The following is a 14,150-nucleotide window of genomic DNA, read 5'->3' as shown; positions in this document are numbered from 1 at the left end:
TCAAAGACACCTTGTGTGTTTTTCTGTGAGTCAGCAAAGTGTCTGCATTAAAAGCTTTCCTGTAGCCTTTTTAAAACACAGACTTTTGCTCAGGCTTTGATGTTGAGCATTGTGTCTCTTCAAAAGGTAGCACGGGATTGATGTTGAGTATCTCAGTCTGAAGTTGGGATTTTCAAAAAATGTACTAACTAACTTAAAAATGAAAGAGAAACTGCATAACATCTTGTATTCACAGCTGGGGGACGACTGCATGAACAGACGTACCTGCATGTGTGGATGAAAGACCCTGTTAAATTGGTGAGAATGATGTACGCTTCGCTAGCGGTGTGTCTCTAGGGATGGCGATGTCTGTTGCTTCTTGGTCAACAAGTTAGTCCGGACTGAAATATCTCCAGAATTAGTGGATGGTTTGCCATGTAGCTTTGTACCCACATACATGGTCCCTAGAGCAGAGCTTCCCCCGACTTTTCCTCTAGAACCACCATCAGGTTGACATTTGTGGTTTTGAGTCAAATGTCTCAACCAGCTATTGGATATTAAAAGGATTATCATGAAAACTCAAGTCGAACTAAGTGTGATCTGTAATAACTTTTGGTGATCCATCATTTTCCATCAATTGCGATGTCAGAATTTTGATTTGTCTTATTTTGCACTTGTTGCTAATCAGCAAATGCTGGTGTGCTAACAAAAAAGCAAGTTGGTGAACATGGTATGCTGTGTTCCTGCTAAACGTCGGCATGTAGGTTGCTCTGCTGAGTCCCAGCTCAGTTGTGTCCTCTCCTGCTCCCCTTAATCACCGCTATTGTGTTTCAACACAGCCAAAGTCATGATTTACAACGCCCGTATTATGCGATCGACTGTATTGACGTTTCAAAATGAATGATCCCAATGTTAGTTAGAAAGTTGTTATTTTAACTCTATACTGCCACACAGCTCCCAGTCATGTATAGACAGTCTTATGACCAAAATGCGAAAATGCCATTTTCAGACTTTCAGTGGGGACGGAGAGGACAGTGGAACAAAAAAAAGATGCTTTTTATGATTTATCCGGCTTAGTGGCCGATGCGAGTGTGTGACAGAGCGTAATGGAGAGATAGTGTGCTTTTGTGTCATTTGAATGATAGCTAGAACTGAACGCAGGTGAGATTATTAAAAGACCTTCCTCCACATTAGCAAAAATAACATGGAGTAATGGAAGTTAAGCAGTGAATGACTTTTCCAATTATTGCATGGTGAAAGGAGCCTGGTCTTTAATAGACTTATGGCAAATTAGAGGTGCTATTCTCCCTGGACATAACAATGGAACGACTCGCCCTCCACACTCCCCCCTTCCAGGCAGGGAGAATGAAAATAAGGCAGCCATTGTGGTGGCAGACAAAGAGCGGCCGCACCCCTTAGCTTTGGCTTTGCAGGGTTAGAGTGTGAGGGCTACCGTCTCACTCTCTCTCTTTCATTAGGGGATTGATTAAATTGTGAAATCGGGAGTGTGATGGATGCATGAATGACTTCTCCAGTCGCTCCCCCTGGCTTTGACAAGGACAATATCAAGGACCCCCTGTTACTCCCTTTTCCTCCCTCGTCCCTTCATCCCCAGGAAACCCAATCTGGGTAATTAGAGGAAAGAGTGTTGGCGACTTGTAGGAGGGAGAGGGGTGACAGTGGCATAAAATCTGCTGCTATTGCACTTTCCCCAGCCATTTACCCCCCACCCCCGACCCCAACACACACACACACACACACACACACACACACACACACACTTTTGTACTGTTTTCAAACACCCCTTTCTCCCTCTTCTCCCCGTCCTCATCCCTTTTTTTCTCCCTTTTGCTTTCTAAATCCATCAGGCTGCAGTGAAGGGGAGAAATGCAGACTAGAGGGAAAATGGAGGGAAGAAAGAGCGAGGAGAGTGCGAGTAAGGGGGGGAAAAATGAAAGTGGCTGTGAATTGACTGCATCAGCAAAACTCCGCGGCAGAGCGTGAGCCCTTTTGGCTGAGAACCTGGAAACAGGAAGTTCAGAGAAGTTGCCAGGACGTGTTTGACAGGACATCCGCTTCACAGGATGGATCTATAATTGTGAGAGTTCCCCCCCCCCCCCCCCCCCCCCCCCCCCCCGGACAAGACATGTGACCTTTGTGGAAAAAAAAAAAAAAATGGTCTCACATTGTCTTTTTCAATAAAGTCACTTACATCATTGGATGAACACATTTCCAGTGGACACAGCTGAAGGGCTGTTTGGATGGAAAAGCATACAGAGCCACCCTCCCAAGCCAACGGAGGCAAACACCTCGGGGGTATCATGAGGTAAACAGATGTCTAAGCACCCAGATGTGAGTCGAAAATCGGAGGAGGAAAGGTGTTCAGGTAGAGGCGGGAGCAGCGTGCACGTTTGATGTCCACTGGAAGCGGGACAAAGCGGGGCCGCTCCCTGCCAAGCCAGCCCCTGCCAAGCATGGGCAGAAACTGAAGAGGGGCTGGACCCTGTCATGCTGCTGCTGGGTGTTTTTGAAAAGTTGCACATTCATGTGTACATGCACGCAAACACAAAGACAACCACACACACTGGTGCGCACACACACACACACACACACACACACACACACACACACACACACACACACACACACATGGATGCACTGCAGCCTCTAAGTGTGTGTCAGAATGCTTCCCAGGATGTTCTGGCTCCCACTAACCAAGCGAGGGATTCTGCTTGGCAAACTCCACCACAGCAAGAGTCCAGCTGTCATGTTGACAAATGGACCTTGGAAGAGTGAAGAGGTGTGTGTGTGTGTGTATGTGTGTGTGTTTGTGGAGCCATGCATCTGTGTGTATGTGTGTTGCTCGAGCCCAAGCACGTGCATCACCAGGATGACACACAGATGGCTGGTGTGCATTTGTTTTTTTGGGGGGGTTTTCAAAAGCAGCTGGCTTGTCATTCATTGATTGATACAGATCAGAAAATGGTTCACAGACAGCTGAGGTCAGCTTCTGTGAACCTCGTTCTATTCCCGGAAGTCCTCGTGAAAACACTGCTGAAAATACAGAAATGCATCAGCCGCCCCAGCCGCTTGGCTTGACGCTGAGTCCTCTCTAAAGTGAGGACCCAGACTACGTAGCAACCAGAACAAATCACCACATATAAAGAAGCGTTTTGCACGGCCTCAGATGAACCATAACACTGTCCCCAGTTTGCCGCGATTTCAAGCGCTGTGCAAAGGAAGCTATGCATCACTCTGGTTTTATGAACAATGTGGGATGCTAAAGCTTTTATAGAGCGTTAGGAAGGAAATGTTCCTTTTCTCCTAAAAACGAAGAGCAAGTAAAAATGTGTACACAGCATCAGGGAGTGTTGGCCAGAAATACTCATAAGCGAGAAGCAATGAGCAAAAAAACCTGCAAAGTTAAAAGAACGAGTTATAAAATACCGGCAACTTTTCATCCGGTGCTAAACTGTTTATCTGGAGAGCTGTTTCATCTGGAGATGCAGCATTTCATTGCACTGTGAGGCATTTTATTACACATGTGCACAGCGGTGATGTATGCTTGCTTGCACCCGATCTTAATGTGTGTTTGTCTGTGCTCCTCCGTGTGTGTGTGTGTGTGTTAGGGCTTTTACCAGCATACAAAAACATGATCACCCCATGACAGTTTTCATTATACTTGCATGAAAAGATAGTGTCTGAGGCCTTTCATTTTAAATTACAAAGTAAATGGGATAAGATTATTCTGGTGCAGGCCTGGATTTTGATTTTTACCTCGAGGAAAGAAAGCGCCAAAGAGAGGGAAATGGAAAAATACAAGCACATTAAGTGAGATTAGAATTTTACATCACATGACACTTCGATTCAATTCAATCTTATGACTAAGGGACCCCCCCCCCCCCCGACGCAATTACTCTTTTCTTCCATTTGCTTTAAAGGCTGTTGCTTTGTGTTGAATCTGATTTAATTTGGTAGGTCTGTCTCTCAGGTAAACATTACTGAGCACAGGTGGCAGGAAAGTATTACCCGATGGGACGACCGCCATGCATTGCATCTCTTTCTTCTTCGCTGTCTGTCTTTCTGCATGATTTCCTCTGTACCTACTTCTCTCTGCGGTCATTCTGTCTGCCTGCCTGCCAGCGACATGTCCTTTCTATTTGACCGACCTTCTCATATCACCAGCAATCACTGCCACCCTCGGTCCCCCCAGCTTCATCACTGGTCCCCAGCTCCCTGAGCCCGCCCGCCCCGCCTTCCGAATACCGTTCTTCCAATTTCACTGCACATTATTTTTTCATGTCTTGAGAGGAAAAGAGATTCTTGGCTCTCCTTCATCCTACTGATCCGCAGGGTCGCCGAGGCCAACCTCCAGGGGACCAGACAGAGGCTGTTTGTTAAGCTGTTATTTATCTCCTTCATAAAGTCCTCCTCATCTCCTATTAAAGAGCCCAGAACTGTTGCCCTTGACTCACACATAACTCTTGTGTCTTTTGGTGAGATGATTTACTGTTTAAACACCAACGGAACCCAGGAGGGAGCCTGCCTGGTGCTGCCTGATGTCATATCAGAGAGGAATGTGTTGGGAGGGGATTTGTGAACATGTGTATGTGTTTATCTCTATGTGTGTGTGTGTGTGTGCATCTGTGCCTGTGTGAGTGAGTGGGTGGCTGAGCCAATTTGATTTTTTTTTTGTAGTTTGTTTTGTTACTGTAAAGCCTAAGACGTAGCAGCTCTGGGGTTGGTGTGCGCAACAAGGCCACGGCTTAATCTGTCTCTTTAAAAAAACAAGACCGTAGCGGAGAACGCCTGATGAACATGTTTACCAGGACTTCACGCCACTAATTTCAAAATAATGAGATATTAAAACAGTGAAAATTACATTTCAGTCTCACTTCCCTGAACACAACAGGAAACAAAGGGCAAATGCTCTTGACAAATATATAAATGTAGTAACAATTAGTTTTTCTTGTCAATACCAGGAGATGGTAAGAGACTCCATTTCCTGGGGCTGATAAATATAATTATATTGATCTCACTAATTTAATTAGAGGAAAGGAATTAATAAGGTATTTGTTATATGCCAAGACGAGACTACAGTACAGTAGTGTTAGGGAACGAGTGGATCGTTGTGGAGAAAAGAGAATCAGAAACAAAGCGTACAGATATTGAGCTGTCCATGAAGCCATCCCCTTCCTATTCCATGATCGCCCTCGATCACCTCCTTGCGTGCGGCACTAATGTGCCCACACATGCTCACCTTTTCTCTTAGAGACCCGAGTCACACGCTATGCAGAAGAAGGTCAAATTGCTTTTACGTTCAAATGTTTCATTAATGATTTGACTTGTCAAAAAAAGACAGGAGCGAGCATGTTCCTCTATCACAAAGACTCCATTAGCAAGAGTAACAATGTAAAGCACTCCCAACTTCTTCTGGTGCTTTACTCCTGACATCAGAAGTCTGGCTATCCAGCCTCCCCTAGCGGTCACTAGAGCAGACTTTCTGTTCTTTAAATAAATGAACAGTCATATCCGAATACTTCTATTTTACGCTTGCATGCGCCAGGGGTGATGACCTTGTGCATGAATAGAAGAGGTAATATCTGAGATTATGGGATCTTATTGTCATTTTACTGTGAACAAGACAAATTATCTACAGCCACGCTAGCAGCTCTGTGAGACTGAACTTAAGCAGAGTGATGCTTTGAGCTCAACGCAACACATTGCAGTTTAGCGCGAATAGAATGTCTTTAAAATGTTTATATTATTATTAAAATTTTCATATGATTGTGAAGCAAAAAAAAAAAAAAAAGGTTAAGGGATCACCAAAGTTATTACAATACATCTTATGGGTTCTGTAAATGTTCATGGCAAAATTCATGGCAATCCAGCCAATAGATGTAGAGGAACTGCACACTTAAACTGGTTGTAAAATTCTGCATTTCATGGCTGAAAATGGCTCCAAACACAATCTATAGAGATAGAGATAGAGATAGAGTCATGAGATAAATGAATGTCAACACCCTCTAATCACAGAAGTGGGCTCGGTTTGTTATCTGAGGCCCAGCTCCACTTTTTTTGCATATTCAAAATGATGCAGTGGGTGGACTTAGGCTCAGACCTGGGGGGGAAGTTACACTTCGACTAAAATCCTAGAATGTTGACTGCTGCTGGTGGCGCTAGAGTAAAAGTCAGGGGATCAGCAAAGTCAGTAGGCTTCATCCGCTGGGGATCACAAATCACTGTATCACATTACAAGGCTATTTTCAAGATATTTTAGCCAGGACAAGAATGTTGACTGCTGCTGGTGGCGCTAGAGATATTTAGTCAGGACAAAAATGGCGGACCTACCGACCAACCGGCCAAACAACATTGCCACCCATGGAGCAGTGGAGCTAGCATGGCTTTTAAAAGAGAGTATCAGTAAGTATCAAACTGAACATTTGACCAAATGATTTGCAACATCTCCAAACAGGGGTTGCTTGTGCTGATAGAAAACCCGCAGCTGGGGTTAAGTAAGGAAATACCTTGTGTGAGTTCTTCAGGAGAGGGAAAATCAAACAAAAAGCCAAGAGTTTAAACTGGCCACGATGTGTTAGAGTAAAACAAAGAGCAAATGAGATGCCGACCCAACTGTTTGCGCTCTTCCCCCGGAGTACTCCTTTTTTTCCTCCCTCTTCATACTTTATAGGAGGTCCACCCCGATCTGAAAGAAGTTTATTGTTTCTTTCTTTTCTTCCCCGGCTTGATTGTGCTTATGTAGTAGGTGTGTGAAGTGAGCGTATGTGTGTTGTACGCCTGCCAAGAAAAAGGACCTTAACAGTGCACAAGAAGACGGAAAGAATACAAGACGAAACATAGCCCCGAACAAAATATGCTTGAATACATATACAGCAGTGCACATCCTGTACAGTTCATGTGTTTGATAGAATAAGTGTGACCGCACATTTCAGTGTTTTCACAGCCTGAATTTATTAAGCCCAGAAAAATGAGTTCTGTGCAGCTCAACATTGGTAAAGCGTTCCATATGGGCAGCAAAGCGGTTCCCTAGGGACCGAGCTCTGGATCGGACTGTGATCCTTAAATACTTGCATCCCAATGTTTGCCGTCCTGCGGTTTCTCTGGCGGACTAGGTTGAAAAAAGAAAACAACAAGATGGTATCCTGTTTTTCTGCCTCAGCTTTATCTTCTCTTTGTTCAGGGATAAAGCAGAAATGCAACCAAACAAAACCCCCAAACAATGAGCATATACAAAAGGCAACAACAAGACACATGCGCTTTGCTGATCCTTTGTTTGCTGCCTGCATAGGACAAGTAATTTCTCTCTGCTTTGCTTATGCATGTGTATGTTTGTTTGCGATTGAGTGCGTGTGCTTGTGAGCGTGTGTCTCAGCAGGAGGGAGTGGAAGAGGAGACTGGAGCGGTGCGGTGCTGGTGTTGGCTGGGTTGAGGGTGACTCAAGGGAAGAGGCCGTGAACGGCAATTCTCCGGGAAGTCTATCAGACCTAAACACAAATACAGACGTGCCTCTAATCCTGGTCTAGCCCTACATTCCCCTTCTCGCTCCTTTTCTTTTCTTTTTGTTGCTTTCTCGCATTATACCCACCCGCCTTTCGTCTCCCCCTCAAAATTCTCCAATGCAATCATCTCCAGCTCACTTGTACAGTACGTTGCTTTTTGTCCCTCCTTTTCTTTCAGATTGTTTTTTTTTTGTGTCTCTCTTTTCTCTGTCTTTGTGTTTTTGTTGTCGCCGTGTTTGTCAGTGAAGCAGAGCAGTCATTAATCATTGGTAAACGTATGCAGACACGACTCAGGAAAACGCTTTTCTCAACGCGCTCCACGGAGAGAGATGCAGAAAGTGGAGTGCAGGTGCTGCAGCGGGTACAGTAAACACCGCCAGCTGCACTGCAACGCACATCAAATCAGACACAAATGTCGGTGTTTTGCGAGCAGTTTAACATTCGGGCTCTGTTTTATTAGACATGTTTTCTAAAGCGACTACCAAGAAATAAATTGCCTACAACAAATTACTGGTACAAACGACGTGTCAATAAAAGTGCAGGATATGAAATGAACCTCTTTCTCTTCATATCAGTCAATAAAGGGCTGTAGACAAGTACCCATTTATTTGTCTTATTCTCTTTATGGTATTGCTGTCAATAATGCCCTGTGATTATTGAGGGATGCAGCCACACTTTGTTGAAATATCTGTCTTCTCTGTCTCAAGGACAGCCGGCAGACAAAAGAGACAAGACATAAAAGAAAAATGTTCTTCCACAAAACATATTCTCCAATACAACATTTCCACATCTCCTTTTCCCAGATCCCAAAAGCCTTGTCTCTCGACAACACGTTTCAGAAGAGAAGAGAAGCTGAACAGAGGATCCTAAACTTTTGTAACAGCCTTCCCCCGTTCCATCAGATCGGCTTTTATAAATGCTCTCTGTTAGCCTCCAGTTTGGTTTATTTTGGTTGTGTGCTCTATTTCTTGTCTATGTATCATGCATACGTATGTATATGTGTATGTATGTCTACTTGTTTTTGTATGCGTGTATTTCCTCCTACATGTGAAGCACTTTGTAACTGTGTGTTTTAAAATGTGTTCTATGGCACATCCTAATTATTATATAAGTAAAATTATTAGAGAGGAGACTGAGGACAAGGACAAAAATGCTGCAGTGGATTAATAACTGAAGAAAATAGATGGATGAAAGGAGGCTAATGCGGTGGAGAAATAATTGTTGTACCTACTCTACATCTGTTCATCAAATATGACGCTACGGCCAGTATCCTTCCAGCCTTGTTTACAATGAAGAAAACGGAGGGAATTAGCTTGCCTGGCTGGCTCCGTCCAAAGGGAACAACACCTGCCAACCAGCTCTTCTATATATATATATATCTATAGCTTGTTAATCAACACGGGAGATCTTGATTGTTTAGTGACGCGGTATTGGTGTGCGGGGCACATCCTAATGCGAGGTTACACGCACCTTTACATCGTAACACATGGTCGAGCAGGGGTGAGCGGGGTTACTTGTGACACGGTTCAAAGAATGTGTGAGCAGAGATGTTTCTGTGTGTTGTTGCCAGGGATGTGGATAGCGGCCAGTCCATCAGAGGAGTGTTTGTAGCTGCAGTGCTGACCGAGGCTTTTTCGATGGCTGTCTACCTTGTGAAGAAAAATACATTTGTCTTCGTTTGACCCACAGTCTCTTGTCAATATTTGGCTATTTTTTTTTGACGTGTGTATATATACTCCATCTATCTACATCCATTGATAATAGACCAACAGATGGATGGAAGGATAAATAGTCCTGTATGGATACCCAACCATTCACGATATAGATGGAAAAATAGTCTCCACTTATAGCAGATGGAATTGAATTGAATGTATTGCATTCAAACAGACATTTTTATTAAGTGTTGCAGCTAAACACTATTTGTTACGTATCGATGGGCTCAGTTGTAACATAAAAGTTCTGCCACTGACGGTGTAATTGTACCAGACCGGTAGAAGCAAACTTCCCGTCTTCATTTGTTAAAGAGATATGTATGTTGCTTGTATAAAAACAAGAGTGATCTAAATCAAATATTTTTTTAAATGACTAAACCATAATGGGTTGTGGCCCGCTCTCCCCTAAACCCCTGATCTCAGTCCTGATGCTGAGCTAGTCATCTTCATATTTAGCTTCATATTTAAAGGAAAGATATAACAGTGGCATCACTTGTATCATCTAACTCTCACTGATAAAACGAATAAGCACATTTCCCAAAAGTATTCCTATAAATGTTGAATAATCAAAAATTGTACACCAATGTTATCTCCCCCCCCCCCCCCCCATTCCCGTTATTATCTCACAAACGAGAGTCAGCGAACAGCAGAATGAAGAATGCATTTCACTGGACAAACATTTATTCATACCTCGTCTTGCTCCTCGGCTAAATTGTTGTTTCATCAGGGTTTTGTTCATTTTTTCTGCTGACGGCTGTTCTAATAGAGGGTTAAGGGAGTCGGGTGGTGGTGGTGGTGGTGTGGGGGTGGCTACGTTGAGTCTTTATTTACCCGAGCAGAAGAAATCGATGCCTCTCTGCCGTAGGAGAAGTGTGCGGATCAATGGGAGGTTTCAAAAAGCCTCTGTGAAAAATCAATGTCCCTTACATGCTATTGATGGCTGTTTGGCCGCAGAAGACAGAGAACGACAACGAACACCTGTTTATTGTGAAAAATGACTCTTTTTGTTTTCAGTCTTTCTGGGTCTTTTCCTCTCTTTAATTTCTCGAAAACAGTCTTGCTCAACATAGCTGTCTTTGAAAGACTTTAGTTGTCTTTCTGTTAAAAGTTGTGCACCACTCACACCTATGTATTGTAAGCAGAGATGAGTCGGGTCTCTGTTTCAGTGCATGTGCTAAAGGAACTTGGTGGACTAGTTTTAAAGCAGCAGACTACTTTTTACAACTTTACTCATTCATTTTACTCCGTTACATTTGGATACATTCATTGCACTACTTTTATTTAACTGTTTTATGCATGTGTGCACATTATGTTAAGAGGCTGGTGGTCTGCTGATGCCAGGTCTTACTCACTATCTCTCTGCCTACTACTTGAGCTTTTCAAGCGCAGCACTGCTGTCCATCATCTGGGAGGACAAAAAAAAACAATGGAACATCTGTGATGCTAATGGCAAGCTACATCCAGTGCAGCTCTCTGACACTAGAGGCTGATAAGGTCTAATATTAAGCCCCGGAGTTACAGCATGCGCACGACACCGCTTGGCGTACAGTGGAAGAGTGTGAAGCAATTATTTCAGAGCCGCTATTAATAAAGAAGCAGTCAATAACATGTCGTTGAGCTCCGACACCATCAAGGCTTTAGAGAGCAGTGGGAGTACAGTCCTGCCAAGACTTTACCTAAGCAGTCAACATTCCCCTCGAGCCATGTCAGGCTGCGAGCTCACAGGCCAGTCAGCGGGGCCGTCTGTCCCGACACCTGCCCGATCCTGTGCCGGCCTGATCAAAGTGACAGTGCTGCAGACCCGCGGAGATACAGGTGAGGGCTGCTGTCACCGGGCCTGTCCAACCGATGGCAACTTGGTCAGGGCAGAGAGAAAAGCGGCAGGACGGCGGGGAAGTCCGCTGCCTGCATGTCACTCAATGCTGCGCCGGATGACAGAACAGCCCATTAGGAAAGGGACTGACTTCACAGGCCATTAGGGGAGGCATCACACAGCCACAGCACACAGAGCACTGAGTAATGGCACAGTTCAGTTGGAGGGAGACAAGAGAGGAGACGAGAGACCCCAAGCTCTGTTGCAACATGCTCCTTATAAAGCTTGAAATTATTATTAACATGTTAAATGACGTTGAATGAGAGTGAAAAATATATATGACTTAGCATGGAATTTTTGTTGTTGTTGTTTTGACTGAGATTTGACTGACGGAAGTGAAACATAAGCAAACTATTCTCAAAGCAGGACTAAAGAGGTTGCAATAGTGGACTAAACGTATAAACAATAAGTATGGCAAAAATCATTCCCATGCCATCCAACACCCCGGAGCCGTCTCCTTGTTAAAATCTCTCTAGTTCTCAGTATGGCCCTGCATGCCCTCTGGTCATCATTAAGGAGAAAGACGGGAGCCTGAGAGGCCAACAGAGGCATCAACACGCATCACTTCTCCACTGCTCCGAACGCTCCACTCTCAGCAATCCACCAGCCCCAGACAGACTTATTTACTGCACAAAGTGGATTGTGTTTGGCTGCACACTATACTTCCAAATGTGCCTTTGATACCCCCTCTCTTTCTCCCTGCCTCTCTCTCTCTCTCTCTCTCTCTCTCTCTCTGACTCTGACCAGCTCATGGAAACAGCAGAACTGTCCGACCGCTTTGTGACGTAGCACCACTGAAGTGCTCGGCGGGGCGGAGATGAGAGTGCCACACTCTGCCAATCCGGCTCCAGAAACAAAGACTTACAAACTCTCGGCTCTTTGATTGATAGTTTTGTTTCACTGTGAAGAAAAGGATCATAAAAAAAAAAGAAAAAAAGTATCTTCAAGCAGCTCCCCGGGCTTTTCCCTGGGGATTGGATAAAACCCGGTAGAAAAACAAAGAACAGAAACAAAAGAAGAAGAAAAAATGCTTCTTTTGCACAATTTAAGACCCAAAAGAGATAAACAGAGAGTTTTGTAAACAGCGAGGAATAGCTGATGGCTAGATATCCCAGATGAAGACAGAAGGAAAGTGGGTGCAGGGAGTGAAGCAGTGGTCTCCTGCAATGATGCTTTTTGATGAATTACTGCACACACCACAAGCTTAAGAGTCTAGAGCTTTGCTATGAGAGAGACAAACTGCGCATTCTGTTGTGACAGAATCTCTGAATTTTAAGCACTCTGCAGCTCGAGCCGTTGCACAACAACACATTTACACAAACCTTGATTTATTCATGTTTCTTTTTCTTCTCAGACAGGCTTGCACAGACTCGACCTCCAGCCCTCACCGTGTTGTGTTTATATTTTGCACTTATCAAAACTAGCAGTTTTGCAGGAATCTAATATGCAGCGATGGGAGTCAGTTGTTGGCACGTACAAATCTCGGCTCCTAAATGAGGACGGGTTTATTGAATAACGATTAGCCACCAGCAGCTGAGGTGTTACTATTTGTGTATTCCCGGTTCTTGAGACGAGGATGCAGTTTATTGTTCCATGTCTTCACCTCTGATTCATCTAAGTTTACAGCATCATGTCCTCACTGGGGCTTCGGGGATGAACTACCGTCTAGCTCTTTTTGGGGCCTGGAAATATCAGCTTTTCATACTTTCTCTTTATGTGTCACAGGAGACTCAGAGTTACGGCTTCAGTGAAGATTCTGTGACAAATCGTATTGTTATAAAAGGAGCCATGAAAATAGTGAGTGAACTTCGGGCAACCTTTCTGAAATGGCCCGATAAAGGAAAAGAGGAGAAATAATCACTCTTTTCATTGTGCACCCAGTGGACGTCACACGGTGGGAGAGTTGAGCTGCTTAGCTGTTTTGGAGCCTGCCCTGTGCCTGATGGGAAAACTCCTCAAGGGCCAATGAGGGCTGTATAAATAGCTTAAGATTTTGTGGTTATAATTACACCAGGGGAACACAACATAATCATATGTGAGGACGTGGAGAACAAACTGTTATTTACCCCCCCACCACCAATCAGTGGGTTAGCCATGAAGTGGCCTCGAGAAATCCCAGCTGTATAATCAGAACAAATCAGTCACGCGGCACATCAGAACTGTCACTTACGCTGACGAGCATCTGAGGGAACGGTCCTCGAGAATTCTCTGCCACGTTGATTGGTGGGATCACCCAGTCCCTCTTCTGCCTCCGTAGACCCCTGGAGCTGTTCGGGCTGGAACCGGAGAACATGATGACAGGAGGCGGTGCCTGGGACGCCTCCTTCCTCTCCTTTCCCTCTGCAACCTTCCCCTCTTCCTCTGTGACCTTTAAGACAAGACAACACGCGGCTTTATTTAGAAGGCTGGACATGCTGTTAATGATAACAGTAGCTGATGTGACGCCCAAAGCAGAAGTTCACAGGACAGCGAGAAAAAACATTTCAGTCATGTTCATCGGGTTAAACGGATTAAAGTCTTTCTGACCTGTTGATTCCCGTGAATTCTTTTGTCATTGTGTGGCTATTGTGCATCTGTGATTTGTTTCTTGAACCAACAGTAATTCTGTCATCACTATAGCTGAAGAGAATGCATGATGTTGCTATGGAAACAGAGTGCTCTGATTCACCCTTTCATTCACTCACTCACTCTCTCGCTGACTCAACAACTTACATGTTCGCAAACAGTTAGTCTCTCTGCTAATTGGTTATTAAAAAGCTTGGCAACCAGAACAAGGATCATTCAAACACCTTCATTGCTCAGACACTCAGTGTGTAGAGTGTGTAGAGTACTTTACAACAATGACTCTGCACAGTGTACTGTCAGAGCTAAATGTGGCAGGTGCATAAGTGTGAACATACTTAAAGGATTCAGAAATACGACGCAGAGCCTTTGTGACAACATTATAAGGACAGTGGTGTCATTAAACGTGTGGATTCTTTGACAAACCAAATGTGCATTTAGTTTGCCAAAAGCTACCTTCATGCAGCATACTTTGAATGTTAGCACTTGTGAATAACCTGCAAG

The 14,150-nt window shown here is 44.2% G+C and overlaps 1 protein-coding gene across 1 annotated transcript in view; it reads right to left on the bottom strand.

Annotated features, from left to right (window-relative positions):
* Positions 1-14,150, bottom strand: part of LOC142958372 (cadherin-4-like) — a 212,241-nt gene that overhangs the window by 40,650 nt on the left and 157,441 nt on the right. The window contains exon 5 of the mRNA XM_076099790.1: positions 13,255-13,452. Within this exon, the coding sequence (XP_075955905.1) occupies positions 13,255-13,452 (198 nt within the window). The remainder of the gene's footprint in view (positions 1-13,254; positions 13,453-14,150) is intronic.

This window comes from Anarhichas minor, unplaced genomic scaffold (genome assembly GCF_050575085.1).
Source record: "Anarhichas minor isolate MPS153535 unplaced genomic scaffold, ASM5057508v1 ptg000003l, whole genome shotgun sequence".
NCBI lineage: Eukaryota > Metazoa > Chordata > Actinopteri > Perciformes > Anarhichadidae > Anarhichas > Anarhichas minor.
The sequence above is the reverse complement of the archived record's forward strand: the minus strand, read 5'-3'. Positions and strand labels throughout refer to the sequence as shown.